The sequence below is a fragment of the Homalodisca vitripennis genome, chromosome 7 (assembly GCF_021130785.1).
Source record: "Homalodisca vitripennis isolate AUS2020 chromosome 7, UT_GWSS_2.1, whole genome shotgun sequence".
In the NCBI taxonomy this organism is placed as follows: Eukaryota; Metazoa; Arthropoda; class Insecta; order Hemiptera; family Cicadellidae; genus Homalodisca; species Homalodisca vitripennis.
The window spans coordinates 86,786,396-86,810,397 of NC_060213.1; the positions used below are offsets into that span (position 1 = coordinate 86,786,396).

Consider the following 24,002-nt stretch of genomic DNA (forward strand, 5'->3'; position numbering starts at 1 on the left):
TCAGACTTCAAAGACCTGCTTATTACAAACTGAAATTACGAGACAGTTACGTGTATTAAATAATATCCAAATACTATTTTAAGGCGCTAAGTTATGATGTATATTTGCTTTTAAATAAATGTCTCGTTGAACTTAAAGCTTCAGTGTTACACCACTTTAGAATTAATTACATGCACGTGTAGCATACATCTTTTTATAATTATGTTGTGGCCGCATGACACCTCAGCCAACAAAAAATTTAAGTTGCATAAATAAATTTATAAATATGAGCAGTAGTGACCATCACGAAGAAATTTGCATTATTTATTAAACTTTACTTGAATTATTGTGTTTTTATAAAATGAACTTTATTTTTTGTCATACCTTACATATTTAAGTCTTCCAGGGCTGCGGAATAACTGGTCTCTTTTTTCCACTGAGAATCATCACTGGGAAGGAACAATTTTACGGAGGAACCATCACACAAGAATACCTATGTAAGTTACGGCGGCCGGACCAGGTCACCTCCGACGGGAGCTATGATACACACACTAACGAGTACGAGAAAGAGGGCATCGAAGCACAAGATCGATGCTCAAGAGAAAACAAAGCACGAGACTGTGAGTGACCGCGACGGGTGTATGTATCTTCAGAACTGCTCTTACGATACAACTAACTGTTCAGGCGTCTAAGGGACGCTCCTGAACAGTGGACGGACATACAGAAAAACCACGCAATGTGCTCACCAATGTAAGACGGCCGTTAAATCGTACGATAGGTACAAAGTCACTTGGAATAGCTCACCAATATTAATTTCGTGATAAGAATGCCCTAAACTTTAATAACCGATGGCTATTAAGGAGTCTCCTACTACTTACTATACTGGATATATTACAAATATTATACAGTAAGTACATATATAAATATATTTTTAACTCCGTTTTAGATTTCAGTGATTAGGTAGATACCCATCTATCTTAAAAAATACCCCAAAATATTAGATGGTCAGAATTTGACACCTAATATTCCCTTTGAAGCAGTCGGCAGAACTATTCTAGATGAAAGTTCGCTGGACTGTCCTTTTAAGCTAATGTACTAATATTCCAGCTCTAAATTTTCTAAAATATTAACTATATTTTATTTATTATAAAAAAACAGACGCGTAGTGTCATTGTTAATGTATTTTTAGCTGTAAATTTGTATCAAATAATAAGTACTAGATCTAAAATATATGTTAATATTTAACAAAGTAAAAAAGAATGGCCATTAAATACTTAAGACGTATTTTCTTGGTCGTGGCAACAACGCAAACTTAACATTGGCGTCGGAAATATAATTCACTCGAACCATCAGTGGTTATACAAGTGCAACGCCTACTAAAATGCGTGCGTGCAGAGAGACAAGGTAGTCTAATCTTTACTTATAATTTAAAGACTGTTTTCAAACCTAAATTAATAGTTTTTGACAACAGTATGGTGTTTGGAAAAATATTTTCTTGGTGGGAAAAGAGGCAAAATCAGCAATGGAACAAAAAATAATAACAGCGAATTAAATTACAATGGATCTTAAATATACTACCGTATGTTTTGATCGTGGAAAGAAGGCTATCTTTACATTGGCGTCAGAAATATAATTCAATGGAACCAGAAATGATCGTACAAGTGCAATACGTACGAAATTGCATGTGAAGCTGTGGTTAACTGCTATTATATTTATACGGTGTGTACAGTAATTGCAATGCTTACAATTGAATTATACGTACATGATAATCTTTTTACTGACATACCAAATAAAGGTCCTTCACCATGAATGGGTCTATCTTCCTTTCTATCCGTAATCCTTCTTTTGATAATTTGTTTTGTCTTGCTAGCTATTTTCCTGAATCTACATTACACTACTATATATATGAAACAAGTATTTGATATTTACCTATTCACAAAGAGTTGAAAAAAATCAACTGTTTCGTGTCTTTAGTTGAATATTACCATGATAGCGAAGATACTTCCAAATCTCAAGTTATTTGAAAATTTATTTCTTATAAGAAATTCTACATGTCTAAATTCTGATCATGACTATGCACATTATATCAACTCGTTGGCACTCTACAAGAAACAGTGTTGTAAAATCACAGAACAACGCACTGCTGGTAACTTTTTTAATTTTAAAAAATTTATGAAATAACACGAAATGTTATAAATGCTTACCCTAAAAATTCGTTAATTTTGCACATATATTATTGTTTGTCACCTAAGGTTTTGTTGTGAGAGATATGTACACTACGCAATTATAAAACTACCGAATCTAATTATACTGTTTTACGAACATGTTAGTACACAGATAAATATTATCATTGATAACAATTTACTTTAGTTTTTTCAGTTCACTGGGCTTTTACTCTAAAGTCTAACAGCAGTAGTTTGAAAAAAATTAAAATGGTGAAAGGCCGAAATTTTAAGTATATTAAGTTACGATTTTACTTTACAAATAATTTTTTTTTACTTTCACAATACAAAATGGTTTATGAAGACATTTTATACATAATACATAAAATTAGTTTATATGGTTTCTTATTACTTTATGATGGTACTGTTCCTAACGAAGGTACTACAGTCTGTGCGAATGCTTGAGCCAGTGTTAATCCCAAGTTTGTCTAAAACTGCTATAGCTGCTCGGATAGCTCTGGCGATGGCCAGACTGTTCTTTTTGTAGTTTACTGCAACAACGGCAACGAATGGTTCATAGCTGTCCCCTGAAAAAGTAGTAATTAATTACTGATATGATTTTTGAATGCAGGAGTACACTAAACCACATGTCGCTTAACAGGATGCAACATTTCTTACTAAAAAAATTAAGTTTTGTATAAATAATCAATCATATAACACCATTTGAATAACTTCACAAAAATTATTTGAAACTATGGAACTATTTCATTAATAATATATCTTTATATATTTTAATCCGCTTATTTCATTTCCCATATGACCTGCAGATGGTCTGTAAGGCAAAAATATATATTTAAAGCCACATACAGACAGAATAACAAATTTCTTCAGACTACTGAGATATATGTTGCAATGACACAGCCAAATCCCATGGATGGAAATTCACCATTATATTTATACACTATACAGAACACAATCTGGTATATGTACAAATGAATTCAATTAAAAATATTTTTATTTGAAAAATAAAATCTTTCTAGAATATTTTGCAATAGGTAGGCTGTGCAAACGCTCAACCAAATCCCATAGAGGAGCATATCCAACCTCAAACACGTCCTTTCCTATGTAGACATTAAGTTATATGCAAAGTTTAAAGTCTATAGGCCCTGAGATATTCAGCATAAACAAACAAACGGACAGATATATTATAGTTAATTTATATATTTCAAAATATATATATATATATATATATATATATATATATATATATATATATATAAATATTTATATTTAATATATTGCCATAAAGCTTCATATATATTTCTTCGACCAAGCGTAATGTATGCAATATAATATATGAGAATATAATAAAAAGTCTACGGTATATTATGTGTAGATACGAATTCCAGAAACTGTACTAACCATACACGTAAAAAGAATAGAGGTTTTTCTTCCTTAGATGTAGTGATAAACTAGCATAATGAAAATCATTTAATGTTTATTTTATTATTTGTAACGACAGAATATATAAATATAAATTTATTTTAGAGTGTGTGTGTGTATGTATATATATATATATATACATATACATACACACACACACTCTATCTCTCTCTCTCTCTCTCTCTCTCTCTCTCTCTCTCTCTCTCTCTCTCTCACACACACACACACACACACACACACACACACACACACACACACACACACACACACACACACACACACACACTCACACACACTCTAAATATATATATATATATATATATATATATATATATATGAGTACATATTAGTAATGTAATTATTATATTAACATTCACTACTAATTGCATATTCTTTTGTTTTTCATTGCGATTAACACATATTATTTTGTTAACATGGGAATAACCGTATTTTCGAACTGTTTGCACTAAAATTCTTATATTTTTGCTATGTATAAAATTAAATGTTACCATACATGTTCTATTTTTATTGTCCACTTTGTAAACAGGTCGATTATATTTTCTCAGAGTATTCTGGAGTGAAATATCTTAGGTTCATCTTGGATTTAATATTTATGAAAATTCGTTTCACCAAAATATATTTGAAATTACCACTTCTTCTTGAATTATCTTAATTTACTTTAGAAAGTTAGATATAATAAACAGGTAGTTAAATTTTTCCAACAAAAGTCATAATAAAATTCTGTACAGTATATACAAAATATTTCGTAATTATCAGTGCAATGAAATGCTAATATTTTAAATATAAATCCTAAAATACGTTCAAATTGCATTCGTATCATATGTCCAAACATTTTAGCAGTTCAACCAAATTAATTTTTATAGATATTTATTCATTTTCATTATGCACTAAAATTAATTATGGTATGCATTTTTATTTATTATGCTTTTATTCCTCTCTCTTTCCTAAAATTGTTGTCGTATGTCATATTCAAACTAATATAGTTCTGTAGGTACTATACGTAGAGTATTTTGTTGCATACCTGTTGGACTGCATTGGTAGTACGCCATGACATGTCTCTTGCTATTGAAATAGACCACGTGAGCCCAGTCATCCGGGGAGCCCGGGGCTTGAACAAAACTTGTATTGAATATGAATAAAGTTAAGAAATAATATATGAAAAAGGCAGACTGTATTGACTTAGTCCTCTATTCTCAGCACAAACACTCGCATATCCATTTGATCGAGGCTTACCTAGTGCACAATGAATACTTGATTTGCTTATTTTTAACAAAATTGTTAGATTTAACTCCAAAGATTTGTATTGGCATATACAAATTTCAATCATTATTACACTCTTTTCACACATGCAACAGTATTGCTTGTGTAATTAGATATTCATTTCCGATAGACGAGTGTTCAGCGTAACATGTTCCCGCCCCTGGGACCAGAGTTATTATTTCGGTTTGGGTATTTTTTTAAGGAGATGCCAACCCCCTTTTTATACTTATTCTGCCCATCCCCAGGCCACTTGCCTGTGCAAGAATCTTATCAAACAGAAAAAGATGAGAGTTGGTACAAGGTAGATTGTGCAATGTACAGGTATAAAGTGTAACTGTCAGGATTTCATTCTGCGCTAACCCTAACTCAGCTACAAAGTCGTCTTAGCCTGTGAGAAGTACTGCAAAGTAATATATTTTGATTTTAAAAAATAATAAAAGTTCCTGAACCTCTCCTTGTTTTTACATAGTGAGTTATATTGATGTAATTTACAGTTTACCTGATTAATAAACCAACAACGGAGTATCGCAGGCCCAGACGAAACGTAACGAAAGATTTATCCTAACGGAGGTACAGTTGGACGAACTCTTAACTTATTAGCCCAAACTCTATAAAGGCGATTTTTGGCCTGAGAGGAACCTATGTACAAAGTTCTTATTTAAATTTAGAATCAGAAAATAATTTAACTTTTATAAATTTTATAGTTAATTTCAGCAAGGGAATATTCGGAAAGGTAAATGAGTTTGTAATGAATTTCAACAATAGGAAATTAATTGTGATTTAAATGAAAATAAACCTGTGTATTTTCATAGCATTATGGTGTTTCACAAAGAAGAGAAATTCTAACCAATTCATCATGGATAGCTATTTTATAAGGTTACGTGTAAATATAGTTTTTTTTATATTTATTGTATTGCCATAAAGCTTCATATATATTTATTTCGACCAAGCGTAATGTATGCAATATAATATATGAGAACATAATAAAAGGTCTACGGTATATTATGTGTAGATACGAATTCCAGAAACTGTACTAATCATACACGTAAAAAGAATAGAGCTTTTATTTCCTTAGATGTAGTGATAAACTAGCATAATGAAAATCATTTCATGTTTATTTTATTATTTGGAACGACAGAATATGTACATATAAATACATTTAACTATGTATTTTTCTTTTCGTGTTTAAAGGCAATGTATTTAAACATGTCTATAAAAAACGTTAAACTTGCTGTTGTGGAAATATGGCTGACAAACAAATTTCACACATAGCAAATTAAGTAACGTTTACTAGTCTTGCCAAATTTACTACATTACCAGATGTTAAATAAATTAGTTTTCAGAATTAATTACAAATGTGTATATGATTTAAAAAAACAAGATTATTAGTCAATATGTTATACAAAAAATTATCTTCCTTCTCAAAAATATTTACCAATAATAGGATACGTAATTTTATTTGGTACAAGAGTTTTTTTTAATATATCTTATCTCATCACACAGGTATAAACATTCACAGAAACTGATGGACAGTTAGAAAAAATAAAATGATTTAATTATAATTTATTATCACTTGTAAATCACTACACATCTTCCAATATACATTTTATTTTTCGCAGTTGCCTGATGATAGAATCATCGATTCTGAAAGGCCTCGCAGAAATAAAATTTATATTGAAAAATATAAAATAATTTACTAGTTATAATAAGAAATTAATGTCATTGCAATGCTCCAGGAATATTCGTTCAATTTAATAGTTGAATCATATAATTTCAAATTATTCTATTTTGTTAAATATTAGTATAAACCACGTCTGATCATTCATATAATACAAAATTAAAACTTTTATCCTTTCTTTGTAGGAATACTCAGCTTTAGTTTTTTATTCAATTAAATTATATGGAGGTTAAATTAAGTACAATATAATTAACAATATAAAAACCTACATGTAAGGGTGATATAACCTGGCCGCTCCAAAAGATAGAAATAATCAATTGAGGTTGAAGTGGACCTGCAACATTATTATTGAACATTTATAAATACATTAAATGTCTTTAATTCAATAATAGCAGTACTTTAATTAGATTACCCGAAAGCTTTAGTTGGTTCTTATGCAATAATAAAAGCACATCAAGCAATTGACATCTTTACGTAAAACAAACTGAATCACTACGTTCGAGAAGTTAAATTAGTCTTCCTTATCACAAGTCAAAAAAAGTAAAATTTTAACCGGGGACGAATATTAAAAACACTACTTCCAAATTTGTATAAAGAAACTAAACGCTATACCACAAACTTTCTTATAAATAAATGTTTTTTTGTTTCCATGTATAAAAAGGTGCAATTACTACTCAAATTTATTAGATTTCGTGTTCCTTACAATTTATTCCATTTTACTAAAAAAAATGAATTACGTATTTATTTATTTAAATCACTAATTTATACTTTTAGAATTTAATACTACGCCTTATTTATAAATAGATAATTTGCGCAGTTTATCACCATAGTCAAAAATAGACAATAATTTCTCATCAAATATCCAGAGACTTAGAATTTTAATTATTACTGAAGGCAATCTATATATTCTGAACTGGTTCTAATATATTTATACATATAAAATGAAGGTAGAAAAATTTATTTTGTCAGGTTTTTTACAATTTTTAAGTGTTAAAAAAAAAGATTTCTTTCTATATATCACTTTAATCAAACTTTATCAGTCACAAGTTCAATTTTTAATAAGTAGTCTTTTATGAGGAATACTGAACTTATAATAGTAACATATTTATTTAACTTGGGATAAATCTAAAAAATGTCAAAAAATATAATGTTAATAAACTTGTCCTCTTGGCACTCTTACATTCATACTTAATTAATTTTGTTTTGTTCTAATCTGATAAAATAAAGAACTAGAAAATATTTACACGTACCCATCAACGTCAACCATGTAGTCCTTAACAGACATCTCATCCGTGGCAACCGTTGTCTGGAAACATGTCAGATTTTGACCTCCCAGAATACTTGGTGAGATCCAGACATATGTTAGTGTCCCAACCAGCTGAATCGAAAACAATTAAAAGTTTATATAATATAAATTTTGTCATTGGGTAACTTGTCAGTATTAAATATAGGTCCTGGTTTCTAACACTGAATTTCCTTCTAAAACTTCAATCTATTTACTTTTCAATTTATATTTTTGTAATAACCTTAATGATCAATATTTTCTTAATTTTATTCCACTTTCTGTTCAGAGAATCCAGAAATATACAATCAATGTATTAAAAATCTATTGATGTCCCTGAAATAATCATGATGAGTTACCAATTCAGATGAAAGGTAGACTTTGCAGTAAAGGTAAAGGATGTTGCAATATTTTATCAAATTAAAAAATAAAACTATTGTTGATGTTAAATTAACATAAGAAATTAACAGAATAGTTGATGTTTGTTTTCAAATGCATTTCTGTGTACACAAAATTATGGATTTTAAACTCAGAGATAAACTATATTATGTTTAATTTTAATCTCTTTTTGACTATTTGTTTTCCATTGATGCAGAATTGTATATTACAATAAAATAAAATTAGGGATATACTGTTTTTTTCGCCCCGATAATATAAGACGTACAAACCTTTTGTAAATACACATGTGTTGGCTTTTTACCCCAAAAGTTCTTAATACTTTTAACAGCAGTCTCGTTGCAGTAAGCATTAATGCATTGACTGCCAGCAGCCAATAACAGCAGTACTCTCAACCAGGTTGACATGGATTTTAGTTTATTCTGTAACATACTCGTAATACTCAGATTGACATTCAACATTGTAAATTACCTTATAATATAATTATGTCTACTTTTATAACTGAAAAATAGGTTTTTACAAATATTTGAGATGCACACTAGCTGGGAGCCTACTACTGATTTAATCCAAACGCATCAACATCCTGTTTTATTTAGCTTTAACTGTGTAAATCAGCATGTGACACTAAGTGTTACTGTTGCTTAAAGTTAATCTAATTTTATTAAACTATCAGCTACAATTATCAATTTTTATCTTATACATGTACAGGGAAAAAATTACAAAGCAGAAATACTATTTTAGAATATTCCTGAATTATCTGTTATTGAGCATCCTTACTAGAATATATTACCCTCAATATAAATGCTGTATATATTTAGTTTTTATACTTTTATACACAGCTAATGACCGCGCAGATGGTGATTTATACAGAAATTTAAATATGGTTTGTTTTGGCAACCTTATAATATTTCATATGTTTTGTAGTTGTAGAATTTTGTTATAAGATATCTATAAAGTACTTGGTAATTTTAGGACTTTTAGTTGGAAAGGTTGGCTAGCCTGATTACCAACTGGTTTACTTCTTATGCTGTTCATTAGTTTTGTTAGTGTTTAGAATATTGGACAAAAGTGTAGTTATGTATTATTCAGATAGTGCTTTGTATTTAGCACTTGATTTTGATAATTAAGTTATTGTTTTTGATGAAATGGAAAATAAGAGAAAAATAGGTAATAGGACTGTTATAGGAAGAGGAAGGCCAATACAAATGCTAAAATATAAAAAGAAAGTAATTCGAAGTTGCTGAAAATGATATATTACAAGTTAAACAAGATCCAAGAGACTCTTAAATACTCCAGCGTGAGTACCCAACTGACAGTCTTCGCAATATTTATAAAGAGAAAAGTGAGATTACAGAAAGCTAATGTGAAAGGCTAAACCAGCGTCGGCTGACAATCATGTAACAAAGGGCAATAATAAGGCTATAGCCTTATGGCAGTTGGAAAGACTCAGAAATGTAACACAGCCAAATAACATTGTAAAATTTTTTTAGAGTATAAACGTAAACGTTTCCAAATTTTCTCAAAACTTATCTAGTATCAACTATCAACTACTTTTTTCAGCGTTATTCTTTTATTTTATTCTCAGAAAATGAAGTTGTTAATGTAATTTCAAACCTTACGTCTGGCTATGCTACTGATATTTAAGACAAGTACCAGTGGTATCTCAGTGAGTATTACCATTGGTATAATATGGTATCGTCTTCTTGGGAACGTAATCGTCATCCATACCTACCTCTGTGGTAGAACCCAATTGTCGATGTGATTCATTATTTTTGAAAATCATGTTAAAGGGTTCGTCCTATAATGTTTTTCATTCCCCAACGATCCGTTATAGGTCCTCTTTTGTTTCAGCTATATGCAATTGATCCTAACACGCACTTAAATGATCACTTGGTTCAATACGCTGATGACACAAGTGTTTGTTGTGCGAGTAAGTCTACTCAATTATTCGATACTGCTCTGCATTCAGTATTACTGGATCTTAGTGTGTGGTTCGAAATACACAGTTTTTCTCTGAACATAGGTAAAATAAGCATGCTTTATTTGACTACACAGAACTTCGACTGAGGTCTTAAACATTGTCACTGTATATCAAATCTAATCTTTAATTGCTCGTCACAATTACACATTGTATGGCAAACGTCAGAATTAATTACAAATTTTAAGACTCGCATTCCACATTACCAACCACGTCCAAATTTACATAATTTTCATGCATTCCAGTCTCATTCATCCATCGCCAATCTCAAACCCACTTCCCACGCTGGAGTCAGTCATCGAATTGGGCGGTCTCCCAGTTTAAACGCCAGAAACTCGTCAACGCTGTAAAATGCATTTGACACTAGTAAGCGCTTAAGACGAGCTTTTGACGCCTTGGGCGTTTGGGTGTTTGTAATAGAAGTTTGGCAAACTGTTGATGAAATGAAAACCTGCCTACGAAGGCAAGTGCTCCTAAACCACCGTTCTGTGTTCTTCCAGTACGGTAGTTATCGCTGCCTCTAGTCTCATACCCGTGTATGTCCCCGTCCCCTGGTTAGGGCACATTTGGACAAACAGATCAAAGATGTTTCTAAAATGTAGAGAATGGGCAAATTCAACAGTTGCAAAGTTTTGAATGCTGTCCTGCACGGCTCTCTGAAATTAAACTTTGCGACGATACGAATTGTTTTTTTTTTTTTTTTGCAATTGAACACCCTCAGGAAATTATTGCCTGCACAGGCCCCCCACAACACCACTCCATAGGAAAGGTGAGAGTGAATTAGCCCATATATGCCGCAATTATTACCTGACTGGGCAGTACCGGGCCAAGTACCTCAAAAACATATAATTCCTGAGGACAGTTTGGCACACACCATGGTCAATGTGATTATTCCATGCCAACCCTCGGTCGAGGAGTATTCCAAAGAATTTTGAGGAGTAGACTTCTTCCAATATTGAATCTGCCAACATGACGGCTGACCCACATTGGGAGTCCATTGGACGCAGTGTGAAGTTCAACACGTAGGATTTCGAAGAATTCGTTTGAAGGTTAAGGCTATTGAAATATTGCACACAATTGTTGATAATCGACAAAGGTTGTAGCTCCAAACCATCTTGTGTGTTATCTCTGAAACAGAGAGTCGTGTCATCAGCATACTGCACAATTTTACCATGCAGCAGCGATGAATGTATGTCATTGACGTATACCAGGAAAAGGATTGGGCTGAGTATAGAGCCCTAAGGGACTCCATAACTCAGTTGAATTGTTTAGAAAATTGGTTTTGATATCTGAACCACTTGAGTTCTCTGACTTAAAAATTATTTAAGCCATAACAACGGCACACCTCGGATGCCAATGATAATGTAGTGTGTCAAGCAGTATTTCATGGTTCAACGCAGTCGAATGCTTTAGAAAGGTCAAGGAACAAACTTAATGCGTGATCCTCTACAACCATATCAACCAGACTCACCACTGCGTCTATCGTAGATTTATTTTTCCTGAATCCAAATTGGTGTTCAGAAAACTGGTTGTTTTTTTATTTAAGAAATAAAGCATTCTCGTTAGAAATATTTTTTCAAATATTTTGCTCAACACAAGCAAAATTAAGACGGGCCGATAGTTATTTATTGAACAGGGGTTTTCTTTCTTGAAAATTGGATGCACTTTTGCAATTTTTAGGAGAGAGGGAAAAACTCCTGAGTTAAAAGACAAATTGACCAATTGAGTCAGTGGTTTCACGATATGCCTTGAGCATTGTTTATTAACCACATGGATCTCGATTCTAGATCATTTGATTTTTTTTAGCTGGTAGTTGTTGAATGATTTTATCGAGCTCTTCCTCAACTACCAGGAGTTAGAGCCATTGAGGCTGTTGGACTCTGTCTGCGCGTGGGATTCCCCTGTGGCAGCGATGGACGAGGGCCCCCGTCCACAAGCAACAGACGCAAAAAAATCCGTTAAACTCGTCGGCAACCCTAGAAGCATCACTTACAAGGATGTCCCCAATTTTGACTGTGATTTGCTTGGATTCGTGATGTTTTATTGTTAATGATGCCCCATACAGTTTTTAGAAACGTTTTTTGAAGAAATAATTGATTTTGAGACATCATACGCTTTTGCAGTCTTGGATCACCTATTCTATAAATTTTTTTATAATTTCGAAAAAAAATTTTGAACTGTTCATTGGACGTTTTCCTGTTTATTTCGGAGAAAAACTTGAGTTTATCTCTCGAAACCAGAATGCCTTTAGTGATCCAAGTATTATTTGCCTTCTTAGGACGAGGTTTGATCGTTTTTGTAGGGCAGCAGGTGTTTAGATGGAAATTCAAACATTCATTGAAAATTTTAAACTGCTGCTCTACTGGGTGTGAAGAATTTAAAAAAATTCCACTTTTCTTTTGATAGGGAAGCGTTGAGGAGAGCAATATTTTTCTGGCCTCATGTCTCTTATTGTTTTGGTAATTCTTGGTTCATTCGCGATTTGTTTTCCACTAATGATAGCCTCTTGACCGTAGTGGTCTGAGATAGCTGTGTTGACCACAGACACTGTGACTTATTCAACGTTTTGTGATGATGTTTATCAATAGCCGACTGTGTTGTAGCCGTCACTCTCGTTGGAGTTTTTGACCAACGGTTCAAGGCCAAAATGACCTCAGCAGATCAACTAGTCGCTTGGTGGATGGATGGTTACTGTCCATCGCATTCCACGTTGAGATCTCCCATCAAGACGTAATCGTATTGATGGTTTAGTCAGGTCAGTGAGTAACACTGAAATAAAAACTGATCTTCATTTCCACTTGGAGACTGCAGGTTTATAATGGAGCTGCATGTTATTTCATAATAATTACGTTCATTCCATAGGGGTGCACATATATCCTGATTTTAACTTGAAAATATTCGCATTTATCACCTATGTAGAAAGTTGAGCAGCTGCATTTTTCTCTTACATATTTATCTGGATGATTAAATAAATCTATTCCTAAAATGGTGTATTATGGTTAATTTTCCACTGGTATCATGTGGTATCCTCTTCTTGGGAACTTCATCGTAATCCTCTTTCAACCGGGTTTAGGCTATAGGCAGCACAAAATGGTTATGAGGATGTTTTTTTGGTATCGGGAGCCAAGAGAGATGCCGAGAAGTATTTTCTCGTAAACATTTTCTTAAGTAGCCTTCTACCCTTTAATATTTATTTATATAGCCAATGTGCATGTTTACTTTTGAAGCCTTGTCATCTTTCCAGGACACACCCATATATATATATATATATATATATATATATATATATATATATATTTGTGTGTGTGTGTGTGTATATAATTATTTCACACAATTCAAAACCTGTCCTATGGTTCCAATGTATCACCATGAATTCTTAAAAAAACAACCATATATCTTGGTCCAATATATTTTAATGTTCTATCAGACTATATATAAACTAGTAAAACCCTTTCAAAATAAAATAAAAACATTAAAGAATTATCTCTTGAAGAGTACGTTATACCTTGGAGGAATTCTTGGCAGGTTTCGGAGTAATCTTACGGAGTAAATTTATTAAGGTGCATTTTTCAATAACCATGTTAATTTTTTTTTAAGTTTAAAATTGCATGTACAAATTATATTATATGGAATATTTTTTTATAAATATTATGCAAAAATAACATTGATACAGACAATTTTCTATTGTTAATAAACTTTTGTACTGTTCATGAAAAATTATAAATAATTGCACTGTACTATAATTTAATTATGTCATATATGTTTAAATGACTTGATAAATTGTTTATATTCAATTATGTTATTTTATTTCTGTTAGGAAAGGCAGTAAAAAGTCATGAAGATTCAACGTCTAATAATATTTTCATAAGCTTTCTAATTATCTTTCAGTGCCTTTCATGTTTTCACTGTATTTTGTATTATTTTGTTTTAATACATTATTTTTAACAAAGTAGGAGAATTGCAAACAATTTAATTTTAAAGATAAAAAACCAAGAACGACTAGCTTATAGCATTTTATTGCACTGTGTAAAGAATTAAACATATTTGTCAATTCAAATAAACCGTACTATGTAATTATTTATAAATTCAAAAACCTTGTTTAGACGCGAATTTGATCCAACATGACTTGCGAATTTTTATTACAGAGTGGTAAATTAAAAAATAAGTTCTTTTCAAAGTTAACTTGTTATACTCATTCCAATAAATTTAAAAGGTACAGATAACTGTTTCATGGTGCTAATTATTATATTTATAATTTATTTACAAAGTATCTAATTAAACAAACCTGAAATTACTGTAACTATACTACACTGTGATTAAACGGCAAATATTCATTGGAATTGTATTACCTTTCGTTTTGATTGAATTTTAGATAGTAATTTTAAATAAATAATTGTGTTGTTTTACCTATTATACTCTTATGTTTTCTTTAAATAACAAGTCTGTCACATCACTAATTTATATTTTAATATGCAAATGAGAACACTACTGGTATGAAAATTCAAAATCATATTAACATATTAGTGCACCAAATTTTAATTATAGCAAAGTGGTATTAAAATAAAAGATCAAATATATTCTAGCTTACATATAACGCAGATCATTGCTGATATTAGTTGGTGAACTATTACTAATTACATGAGTAGTTGCTTTAGCGTGCGAAACTAAAGTGATTTATGACGTTAGCTGTAAATTACATAAACCATCAAAAAGGTATAAACAAGTAACACGAAGGTACTTACTGTGAGCAAATGGAAAGCTAAATACTGGTAACTGTGTGCTCTGTAGTTCAGTGTTTGCCCAAGTGTTATTGTAATTAGGAACTATTGTATAGCAGTTTTGGTATGTTGACAACAACGTAACTGTTTTATTTTATAAACCTGTTAGCACTTTTAATCCAAAACAGCCTTACACTTTTTTCATATCTGCCTCTTTAATGGATGTTTAAATCATACTTAGGTCAACTTAAATTAATAAGATGCATGTTAAATTCGTTACAAATTCGATTATACGATACATATTACTTTGTCGGTACATTACAAAGTTATATGTACCGATCAAATGCAATTATCACAGACAGGAATATAACCTGCGTTATATCTAGCTGTTATAACCCTTAAATACCCAAAATCTGGATGTAAGAAGCAATTACTCTGATACATTGTTATGATACCGTGGGAATTATACAGGTTCAATGTCTGCTGGTAAAATAGTATTTTACTTGCAATGCCTATTATAGTGAAAAAGGGAAAAGGAAAATTTAAATTAATATATTTATACAAAACAAAACAGGGTTATGGTGAAAGAAGTGGTAGTAAAATCGTACTGAAATTAAAACACTATATTTTTACTGTATAACTAAACTAAATTTAGCTATATATCTGGAAATAGTTGTTTAAACTAACCATTGTACGCCCTTTTTGGATTTATAATTATGGAAAGTAGATCGTACTATAGTTTATATACATACAGAGTGTCCCACGAGTAAATGGACGTTCTTCATAAAAACAAAATATTTGAATTGCTGATCATTGCTAATCTTTAATTCCAATTTCCATACCTTATAAATGGCATTCAAAATGATATAATTGATATTTATGCACAACCTAGTACGTTTAACAAAACCACCTGTAGATTTTCTTATAGCATCTCGGTCGTTCTTAAGTAGTTCACAAGCTCTTGTGGTTCGGTTGGATAATTCTTAGTTTGAATTAACTGGTTCTTCGTATACAAGTTACTTTAAATTACCCTAAAGATAGTAATCCAAGGGACCTAAGAAGCCAATTAATTTATCTGCCTCGACCAATCCATCTGCCTGGAAATTCATCTGCAATTGATCTCTAACATTTTGTAAATAATGTGCCGGTACGCCACCATGTTGGAATATCAGTTGATGTCTTCTTTCAAGTTGAATTTCGTCAAGTAGAACTGGCAGTTGATTTTCTAAAAAGACTTTCTACACAAGACCAGTAAGGCGGTTTTAAAAAAACAAATGGGCTAATTAACTAGTCTCCAACTACAATCAATTTCAATCAATCAATCGAATTCGAATTTGAAAATTGACTCTACAACTGTTTTGGATTTTAAGTTAACCACCGGTAACTATTTTTTTTTATTTTGAATCCCGTATTTTATAAACACCGATTCGGCCATGAATAAAAGACAACTTTCATTATTGCAATTTTTTAACACCCAATTGTAATCTTATAGCACTGCCACCTGGATGAAGATTTTGAACTCTTTGTAAGTTATATTAAAAGTTGTTTTCTTTCAATGTTCTCCAGGCTGTACAAGACATGTTTAATTTATTTGAAAGTCGATGAGCGCTAAGTTGATGGCTGCGTTGTATCATGTAAATGAAATTGTCTATTTCGCGCACAGGCTGTATTAAGGAACGTTCCTTGAACAATTAACGGTTGGAAAAGATCTATTTGTTAGTAAGTGATTGAAAACCGATGCAAATACTACGTAAATAGGTGTTCTTCTTTTCGGAATTCGTCTTTCATATTCACGTGTAGCTGTACAACTATTTCCATTTGCAAAACCATAAACAAAAACAAATCTGCGTACTCTTGATTTGAAAATATTTTGTCGTCAAAAACATATATAGATTACAAATAAAACAATGAAACACATAAATTATACAAACAAAACATGACATACGATTTACTGCAACTGCTGAATTGTTACACAGCTCTGATAACTTGTATTCAGGTATTGTTGCACCAATGATGCCAACTCGCGATTTTCAAGAAATTAAAAACATTACAATTGACGCTTTAAAATCTTGTTTCTCAACCTACAGTCTTTTATACTACTAACCTTTGTAACTATTTACTTGACTGAAAAAATCATCATAAATTGTTTTGTTTTTATGAACAACATTCATTAAACAAACATATATTGCATTTTTGTCTTATTTTACATATGTGTTGTTTTAATAAAAATATAAATTTTTTAAATGTATATTTTTTTATTACCCTATTTTACATTATTCGATTCGGAATTAAATTTTCTCAAACTTTAGGTTAAAACTTTAGCGTGTTTTTTTACCCTTTTATTAAAATAAATGTACTTCATAACTACACAAAGCATGTTTTTCGAGACATATTTTTTCTTAAATCTCTGAAGTGGGAGGTCTTACAGGTCTGGGCCTTATTTTATTCAATTTTAAGTTAATTTCCCATAAAATGTAATAAGTTTAACAACTATCTTTACGCCACAACACATCAGTTTTACTTTATTTCCGTCCTTTCTTGGAAAATCGAGTGAAATATTTCGCTGGCCTACTGCGTTTCCGGACATAAGTTTAAATTAACTTTTTTTCATTATTTTGATGAGGAAAACACCTGAGAAGTTTGTCGGGATATTCTTGGGACACCTTATATACATTAGCTGAAGGCCCTAACTCTTCCTTTTTCACTATCTTCTAATGCCATATTATACTATTACAAAATCCTAAGAACTTATTACTTTTTCTTAGTCTACATATAAATTTGTGATTCCATCCAACATATTTTCCAACTTCTTAACCTAACATTTGAATTTTTCATTTATGTTTTTTTAATACAACATTTGTGTTGAAATACACGATCGTCTGTCTTTTAACATTCCCTGTAGATGCGACGAACTGTATTTTGTAAACTTACAGGAGGAATAATGACCACTTGGGTAATAAGCTTTTAATAATGCATTAGCGTTCATGACACAAGTGCTTGCACCTCACATTTCGCTTGTCAGTACGCAGTCTGTGATTTTTTTAATGCCAGTAGTGGTAACGTTTGAACTGATAAAAGTGCCGTTCAACACACGGAACATGGAAGCTGTAGGGTGCTTGATTATATTTCAAAACGTATAAGCTACTTATTAATTTGATACTTATGTCTAAAGAGGTCTAATGATTATAATCGGCTGTGACGTAAACCCTACTCTCTCTCTCTCTCCCAATTAAACAATAACTGTTTTGATGATGTCCGTTCAAAGCTCACTGCTATTCAGCAAAAAGGCAAATAACGGTCCTTTCGTTATTACTATCAAAAGGCCAAACTTCAATACATTTTCTAAGTGCAACTGTTCCTTTTTCGAGGAAGTACACTGTATATCGAAACATCATACATTCCATTACATTACAAAAGTCAAATCCTCAGTATTTATTACTGATAATAATGTTCCTAAAAATTATATTTAACATTCATATATTACCCACTTGTTTAGTATAAAGATTTTACAGCTGAGAAAAACGTAATATATAAGACCTAATATTTTAAGATGTTTTATCATGTTTATACAAAAAGGTTGATATTTATTGACATTTGAACTTTATATATTTGGTATAACGTATCACAAAAGAAAATTCAAGTTTTTTTCATTATGCGTTAAGTTTTGAATGCTATCATTTTTTTAACAGATGTGTTAGATATTTCGCTTAAGCACAGAAGCATATAGCAGCAAATATTGTAGGCGTACTACACAGGAGAAATGTGTACAAAATCCGAAACAGGTTAAATACTTTCATTTTCATCTCTTAAGTAGAAGAGTTTCAACATAGTCATAGATTACATCAACAAAGACCCCTGAAGAAAGTCAGCACAGAGACATTACTACGATACTTTTACCTTTTTAATAGTTTATACGATCTAATAACATGTTCCTCAACATTATTTACTATAGTGAAAATATTATACATTAAATTATTATAGTATAATATTTACCTAATATACAGCCCACGGTCTCTTACGTGTGTTACTAATTGGTATAAACAGATTTCATTAGAATCTTTAGTTTTAAGAAATATTTCTAATCAGGCACGGTGCTGTTACGCTACATTATGATCATAGAAAGAAAGGGATATAAACGTATATTTGACCTAAAATAAAACAGAGAAAATACAAAGACTGTAATTTAAAGATACACACTAATTACATGAGTCTTTTTAACTAATTCCCTGAGTAGTTGCCTTTGTAATAAACAAAATGGGTGTCTGAAATACCATATATTATCATTAAAACTTTTACTAAAAATATGTGTTTAAAAATTACAACATGTTTAAATACATAAATAAACAATATTCAATAGGTTTATTCTCGTTAATGATACATCCTGTCATTTAATTTATAAAGACAAAAATGCATTTCTTCTTTTACCTTACTCCATAGACTTTATTATTTTTCCATATTTTATGGATAGTGCAACATTAAATAAAAGCGGTAGAATAGTATTGGCGTCACTTGACATATCTTCTGTCGTCTAGGCGAACATTGATTAGTTATATAGTAGGAGGACTAATCATCCTATGACTGCCCGCATTATTATACTGTAGAAGACTCAAGGATTAACCCAACAATTAGGTTATTCCAGTTAATTCCCACACCACTGGCTGTTATGACGGAGCTCTGCATGTACCTTGGCGCCATGTATAACACTCTTGGGAGTTTACACGGTACTTGGGTTTAACCGCGCACTGGTGTTATGATGTACAACATACATGTCTCTACATGTTCCAGTCATGAGACGTGTTTTGCGGTCAAAAGTGGGTGTTCTCATATACTTTGAATATATGACAGTGATTTTATCAAGAAAATGGTACAAATAACTTTTTTATATCTAACATCCAAGATTTTCAAAGAAAATATTGATATTTTTGGACTGAGTCCTAACTATTTAAGAACTTTGTTGTTGACTGCATAAAAAACGTACAGTTTAATGCATTTCGAACAAGAAATAACTCACAATGAGACACAAATTATAAAATGTGTCTTAAAAATTAAATGAGCACAGAGGCTTGATGAAATGTACTGGGCAACAATACTGCCCAGCTAAGAAACAGTGCAGTAAATAACAACTATTGGATTTCGAGAAAACATACCTTAAGTTTACAATACTGCTGTATTTTTGCATATGGTGACATTTTTAATGTTTTTTTTTTTTGTTCAGTCGTTAGGTACATTTACTTTTAAACATAAGTAGTAAGTCTTACTCTATGTTCTTCATGTTTAATAAGTAAAAATATCGAAAATATAATGGAATGCGGTACATAAGGCACTTTTGCCTAGTAATGTGTTTGGCCATTTGCTTTCTAAGTGCCGTATGTAACAGAGTACTCAATGCATGGTGGGAATGAGTTTGTTTAAAATATATTACATCGTAATATTTTACTGTTAGTATTAATTGACAAATTATTAAAGTGTACCAGAAAAGAATCCTCATTTAAAATAAATAATAATATACACAATTTTAAGAGTGCATAAATTTAATTGAAATCTTTTGTTAAAAATACAACTTTATTTAGATTTAACTGACGGAATGTCACAAACTGTTAAGTCTTTAAGCTGAGGCGTTGACTAATGAACTAATGAACTAAATAGATTGAAACACGCACTAGTCGTTTCAACAATGATATTGTGTATTCAAGATCGGATTTTCCCTTATTATTGTACAATCTTAAGCAAAGAATTTCAATATATGTTTTACGAGGCCTGTAAACATTACAAAATATTGTTGGTCATGATAGGAACAACCCACCTTATATAAATGAATACCCTATCGTTTAGGTTTAGTAAGTCGTGAAGTTAGGGAACTGTAACAATAGTACAACATATTTATTACTTTGGTTATATTTATTATATTCAATATGTTACACTATACAGGTAAATTACATTTATAAAGATTGCTCTATAAGTATAAGTTACTCATACCACTCAAAATAATTAAATGTTAGTAACTAAGCGATGTTATTTAAATATTTCAGGACAGTATAGAAAGGGCATTATATTAATTATAATTATAAAATTATAATATTAAAAAAATCATACGCTAGATAATTTAATTATTTTAAAATAAGGAAAACTAATTATTGCAAAAGATACTCTGGCAGAAATGTTTCCAATGTTAATGCTTCCAAATTAACGCTGTATAAATTCAATTAGAATATACGTTGGAATGATAAACAGTGAGCAGTGCATCCTTTGAGACAAAATATTTTACCCTCCCAAAGTAAAACAAGATTTTAATTACTTTTCATGTTTAGGTTGTTTGCTATTTCAAACAGTTCTGTAAATAAATTCCAAATAACGTAATTAGTTTAGTTTTATTTTAAACATAAAATTTACTTTAAACCTTGTTTTTATGGTGTTAAGTTTATACCAAATTTAAAAACAGCTACTTACTTGGTTCTATGGAAAAAAGAAGTTTTAAAACACTTCATAGTTTTAACTAAGAAGGTTCACTACTTGAACTGTACGACTGTGTTTTGTCACAGTTTGAAATCCGGTTTATAACTAGAAAATAAGGCTCTCAACTGTACCCTTACATGAATGTTTTCAAGGAAAGCATTTTTTTTCTTAATCTGTATGTCTAGAGAGTATTACAGTACATATATCAGTGAATATAATCGCAGCTATTAATTCATTAATACTTGCAAATTGAAATTAACTCTTACGTATTTGTTAAACATTAAACTAATTTTCTAGGGGGTCTTATTAAATATTAGCATTAGCTGAAGGTCGTACCCCTTCCATTTAACTTCTTCATCTTCCGAGCTTATATTATTCTTTACCAAACGTATAAGCAACTTGTTGCTTTCTTCTATGTCTTAATTTACATTTTATATTCAATTAAAAATATTAGTAAATGTTATACATTTACTATCAATGCTATTCCAATATAGTTTACTTTTAGGACGAGGTTCGAAACCAAAGAATTCATCATTAGGCGAATCCACAAATAAGGAAGAGTCGTCACTGAAATTCAAATGAATTTAATAAATATTTCAATTGACTTTTCCATTTGCAACTAAACAATAATATTTAGTTATTTCATAACAATATACAAATAACATTGTATACATTTTTATATAGAAACAAAAAAACTATTTAAAATATTTTAATCGAATTATAAATACTGTCCATAATTATAATATATAGAAAAGCACGGTTTTCAATATTTATGACCTAAGTGATGATATATATATATATATATATATATATATATATATATTAATATATATATTTTTATGACGGTATTTAGTTTTATTTATGTTGCAAACAGTAATATTCTGCTTAAAACTATTTATTACTAAATATTCTGAACGTTAGCATGAAAAACTGTGACCAGTCCATTCTTCGAGGTAAAATATTTTAGTCTTATAAAGCAAGGCAAGCCTTTAATTACACATTCACTTATTGTTTGTTTCCCATTTTTAACTGTTTTGCAAGTAAATTCCGAATAATTTAAATTAACCATGTAAATGGAGTGAACTGTGCAATTCCATTTAAAAGAATGAAATTCAATACTTCATCTTCAAATATAATTTATTTCACACTATTGAATACATTTTTATTAGTTCTATATTTGTATTATTTAATACAAACGAGTAAAACTGTTGGCTTTGGAAGTAAATTTCATATAACTTAAAATGTTTACTTGTATTTCAACCAGTAAATTAAAACAAACTTTGTAAACATTTTATTTTGGTGGTTTACTCCATAAATCAACTACTTACTTGATGTTTATAGAAGAATAGAGGTTCTGGAACACATTGCAGTCTTGCTCTATACTTGTTTTTTTCTTAAACGGACATTGGCTAATTATAAATTAGGAGGATTAAGCATTATATAGCTGTATTAAACAATAGAAGGCCTTCATTACCCCGGTCATTAATTACCAGTTAAGGATTAAGCCGGTAAATAGGTTATATCAGTTCATTATCCTACCACTAACTGTGATTATGAAGCTGTACATGTACCTAGGCGCCATGTACGTATAACACTCTTGGGAGTTTACACGGTACTTGGGTTTAACCGCGCACTGGTGTTATGATGTACAACATTGTCTGTACAGGTTCTAGCCATCAAGCATGTTTTGTGGTAAAAATTGGGTGTTTTTATAAACATTGAATATTTGGCTGTATGTTGTCCAAGAGAATTTAGCAACCACTTTATTTTATATCCTGCATTTATACATTTTCGATGAAGAACTACAGTAAAATTATCAACATTTTCGAAAATTTCTTAAATATTTAACTATTTAAAAATTTAACTAAGCTTCAAGTTAGATACATTTTATACGTAAAATATATCACATCAATATATATATATATATATATATATATATATATATATATATATATATATATATATATATATATATAGTAATATATCATTTTATTCCCAGCAGATATCACATCTGGCTGGTTTATACTTTCAGTTGAACCTACCACTAGGCACATCTAAAAGTGGTGTGTCACTTAAATCTAGGCAACCTTATAGAAGTGGCACACCACTACCCGAAAATGTGGAGATTTCGGGATTAAAGAGTAATTCGATAGGTTTTACCTACTGTGGAAGAAGAGTGTTGGATTTGGTGGGGTTCGTTCCTTAAGTGACAAAGGTTCTTGCTAGCCTAAACATACGAAGACTGCCTGCTTTGACTGGAGAGGCTGGTTCAGAGCTGGCCTTCCCTTCTTTAATGAAGACATGACGAGATTAGTGCCCTAAATTTTTCCCCATCGATGTCGGTAGTATGTGGCCTGTTCCCCCCCAACCTTACCCATCCAGAATATCCAATTATCTATTCAAATGATAAATTTTATAAATATACAGTATATATATATATATATATATATATTTATATGTATAATATATATAATTTCAATAAACATTAAATCGCAAAAAGTACTTGCTCCGCCGGGACTCGAACCCGGATTTCTCACTTGCCGGGTGAATGTGCTACCATTACACCACAGAGTCCTCACTTTTTCGATTCAATTATATTGTATTTGGCCGTATCTGTCACATATGCGTTTTC

General features: G+C 30.9%; 1 protein-coding gene across 2 annotated transcripts; it reads right to left on the reverse strand.

Annotated features, from left to right (window-relative positions):
• Positions 1-2,396: 2,396 nt before the first annotated feature.
• Positions 2,397-14,945, reverse strand: LOC124366563. Of its 2 annotated transcripts, none has more exons than XM_046823158.1 (6): positions 14,607-14,737; positions 8,494-8,643; positions 7,794-7,921; positions 6,813-6,877; positions 4,627-4,713; positions 2,397-2,728 (listed from the first exon to the last, which is right to left on the reverse strand). In XM_046823158.1, exons 2-6 carry the CDS (start codon positions 8,626-8,628, stop codon positions 2,550-2,552), a joined length of 594 nt encoding a protein of 197 aa, XP_046679114.1. In that variant the 5' UTR covers positions 8,629-8,643; positions 14,607-14,737; the 3' UTR covers positions 2,397-2,549. The 2 variants fall into 2 exon arrangements, with proteins under 2 accessions (XP_046679114.1, XP_046679113.1); XM_046823157.1 differs by lacking the exon at positions 14,607-14,737 and adding an exon at positions 14,788-14,945 and having other exon boundaries at positions 2,399-2,728.
• Positions 14,946-24,002: the final 9,057 nt, after the last annotated feature.

Bases quoted from the DNA above. Each gene is read 5' to 3' on its own strand.
- LOC124366563 (XM_046823158.1), bottom strand. From the start codon at position 8,628: ATGTCAACCTGGTTGAGAGTACTGCTGTTATTGGCTGCTGGCAGTCAA. The intron at 6,878-7,793 runs GTACGTGTAAAT...ATAATGTTGCAG, and splicing joins TACATGGTTGACGTTGATGG to GTCCACTTCAACCTCAATTG. The intron at 4,714-6,812 runs GTAGGTTTTTAT...GTTTTGTTCAAG, and splicing joins AGGTTATATCACCCTTACAT to CCCCGGGCTCCCCGGATGAC.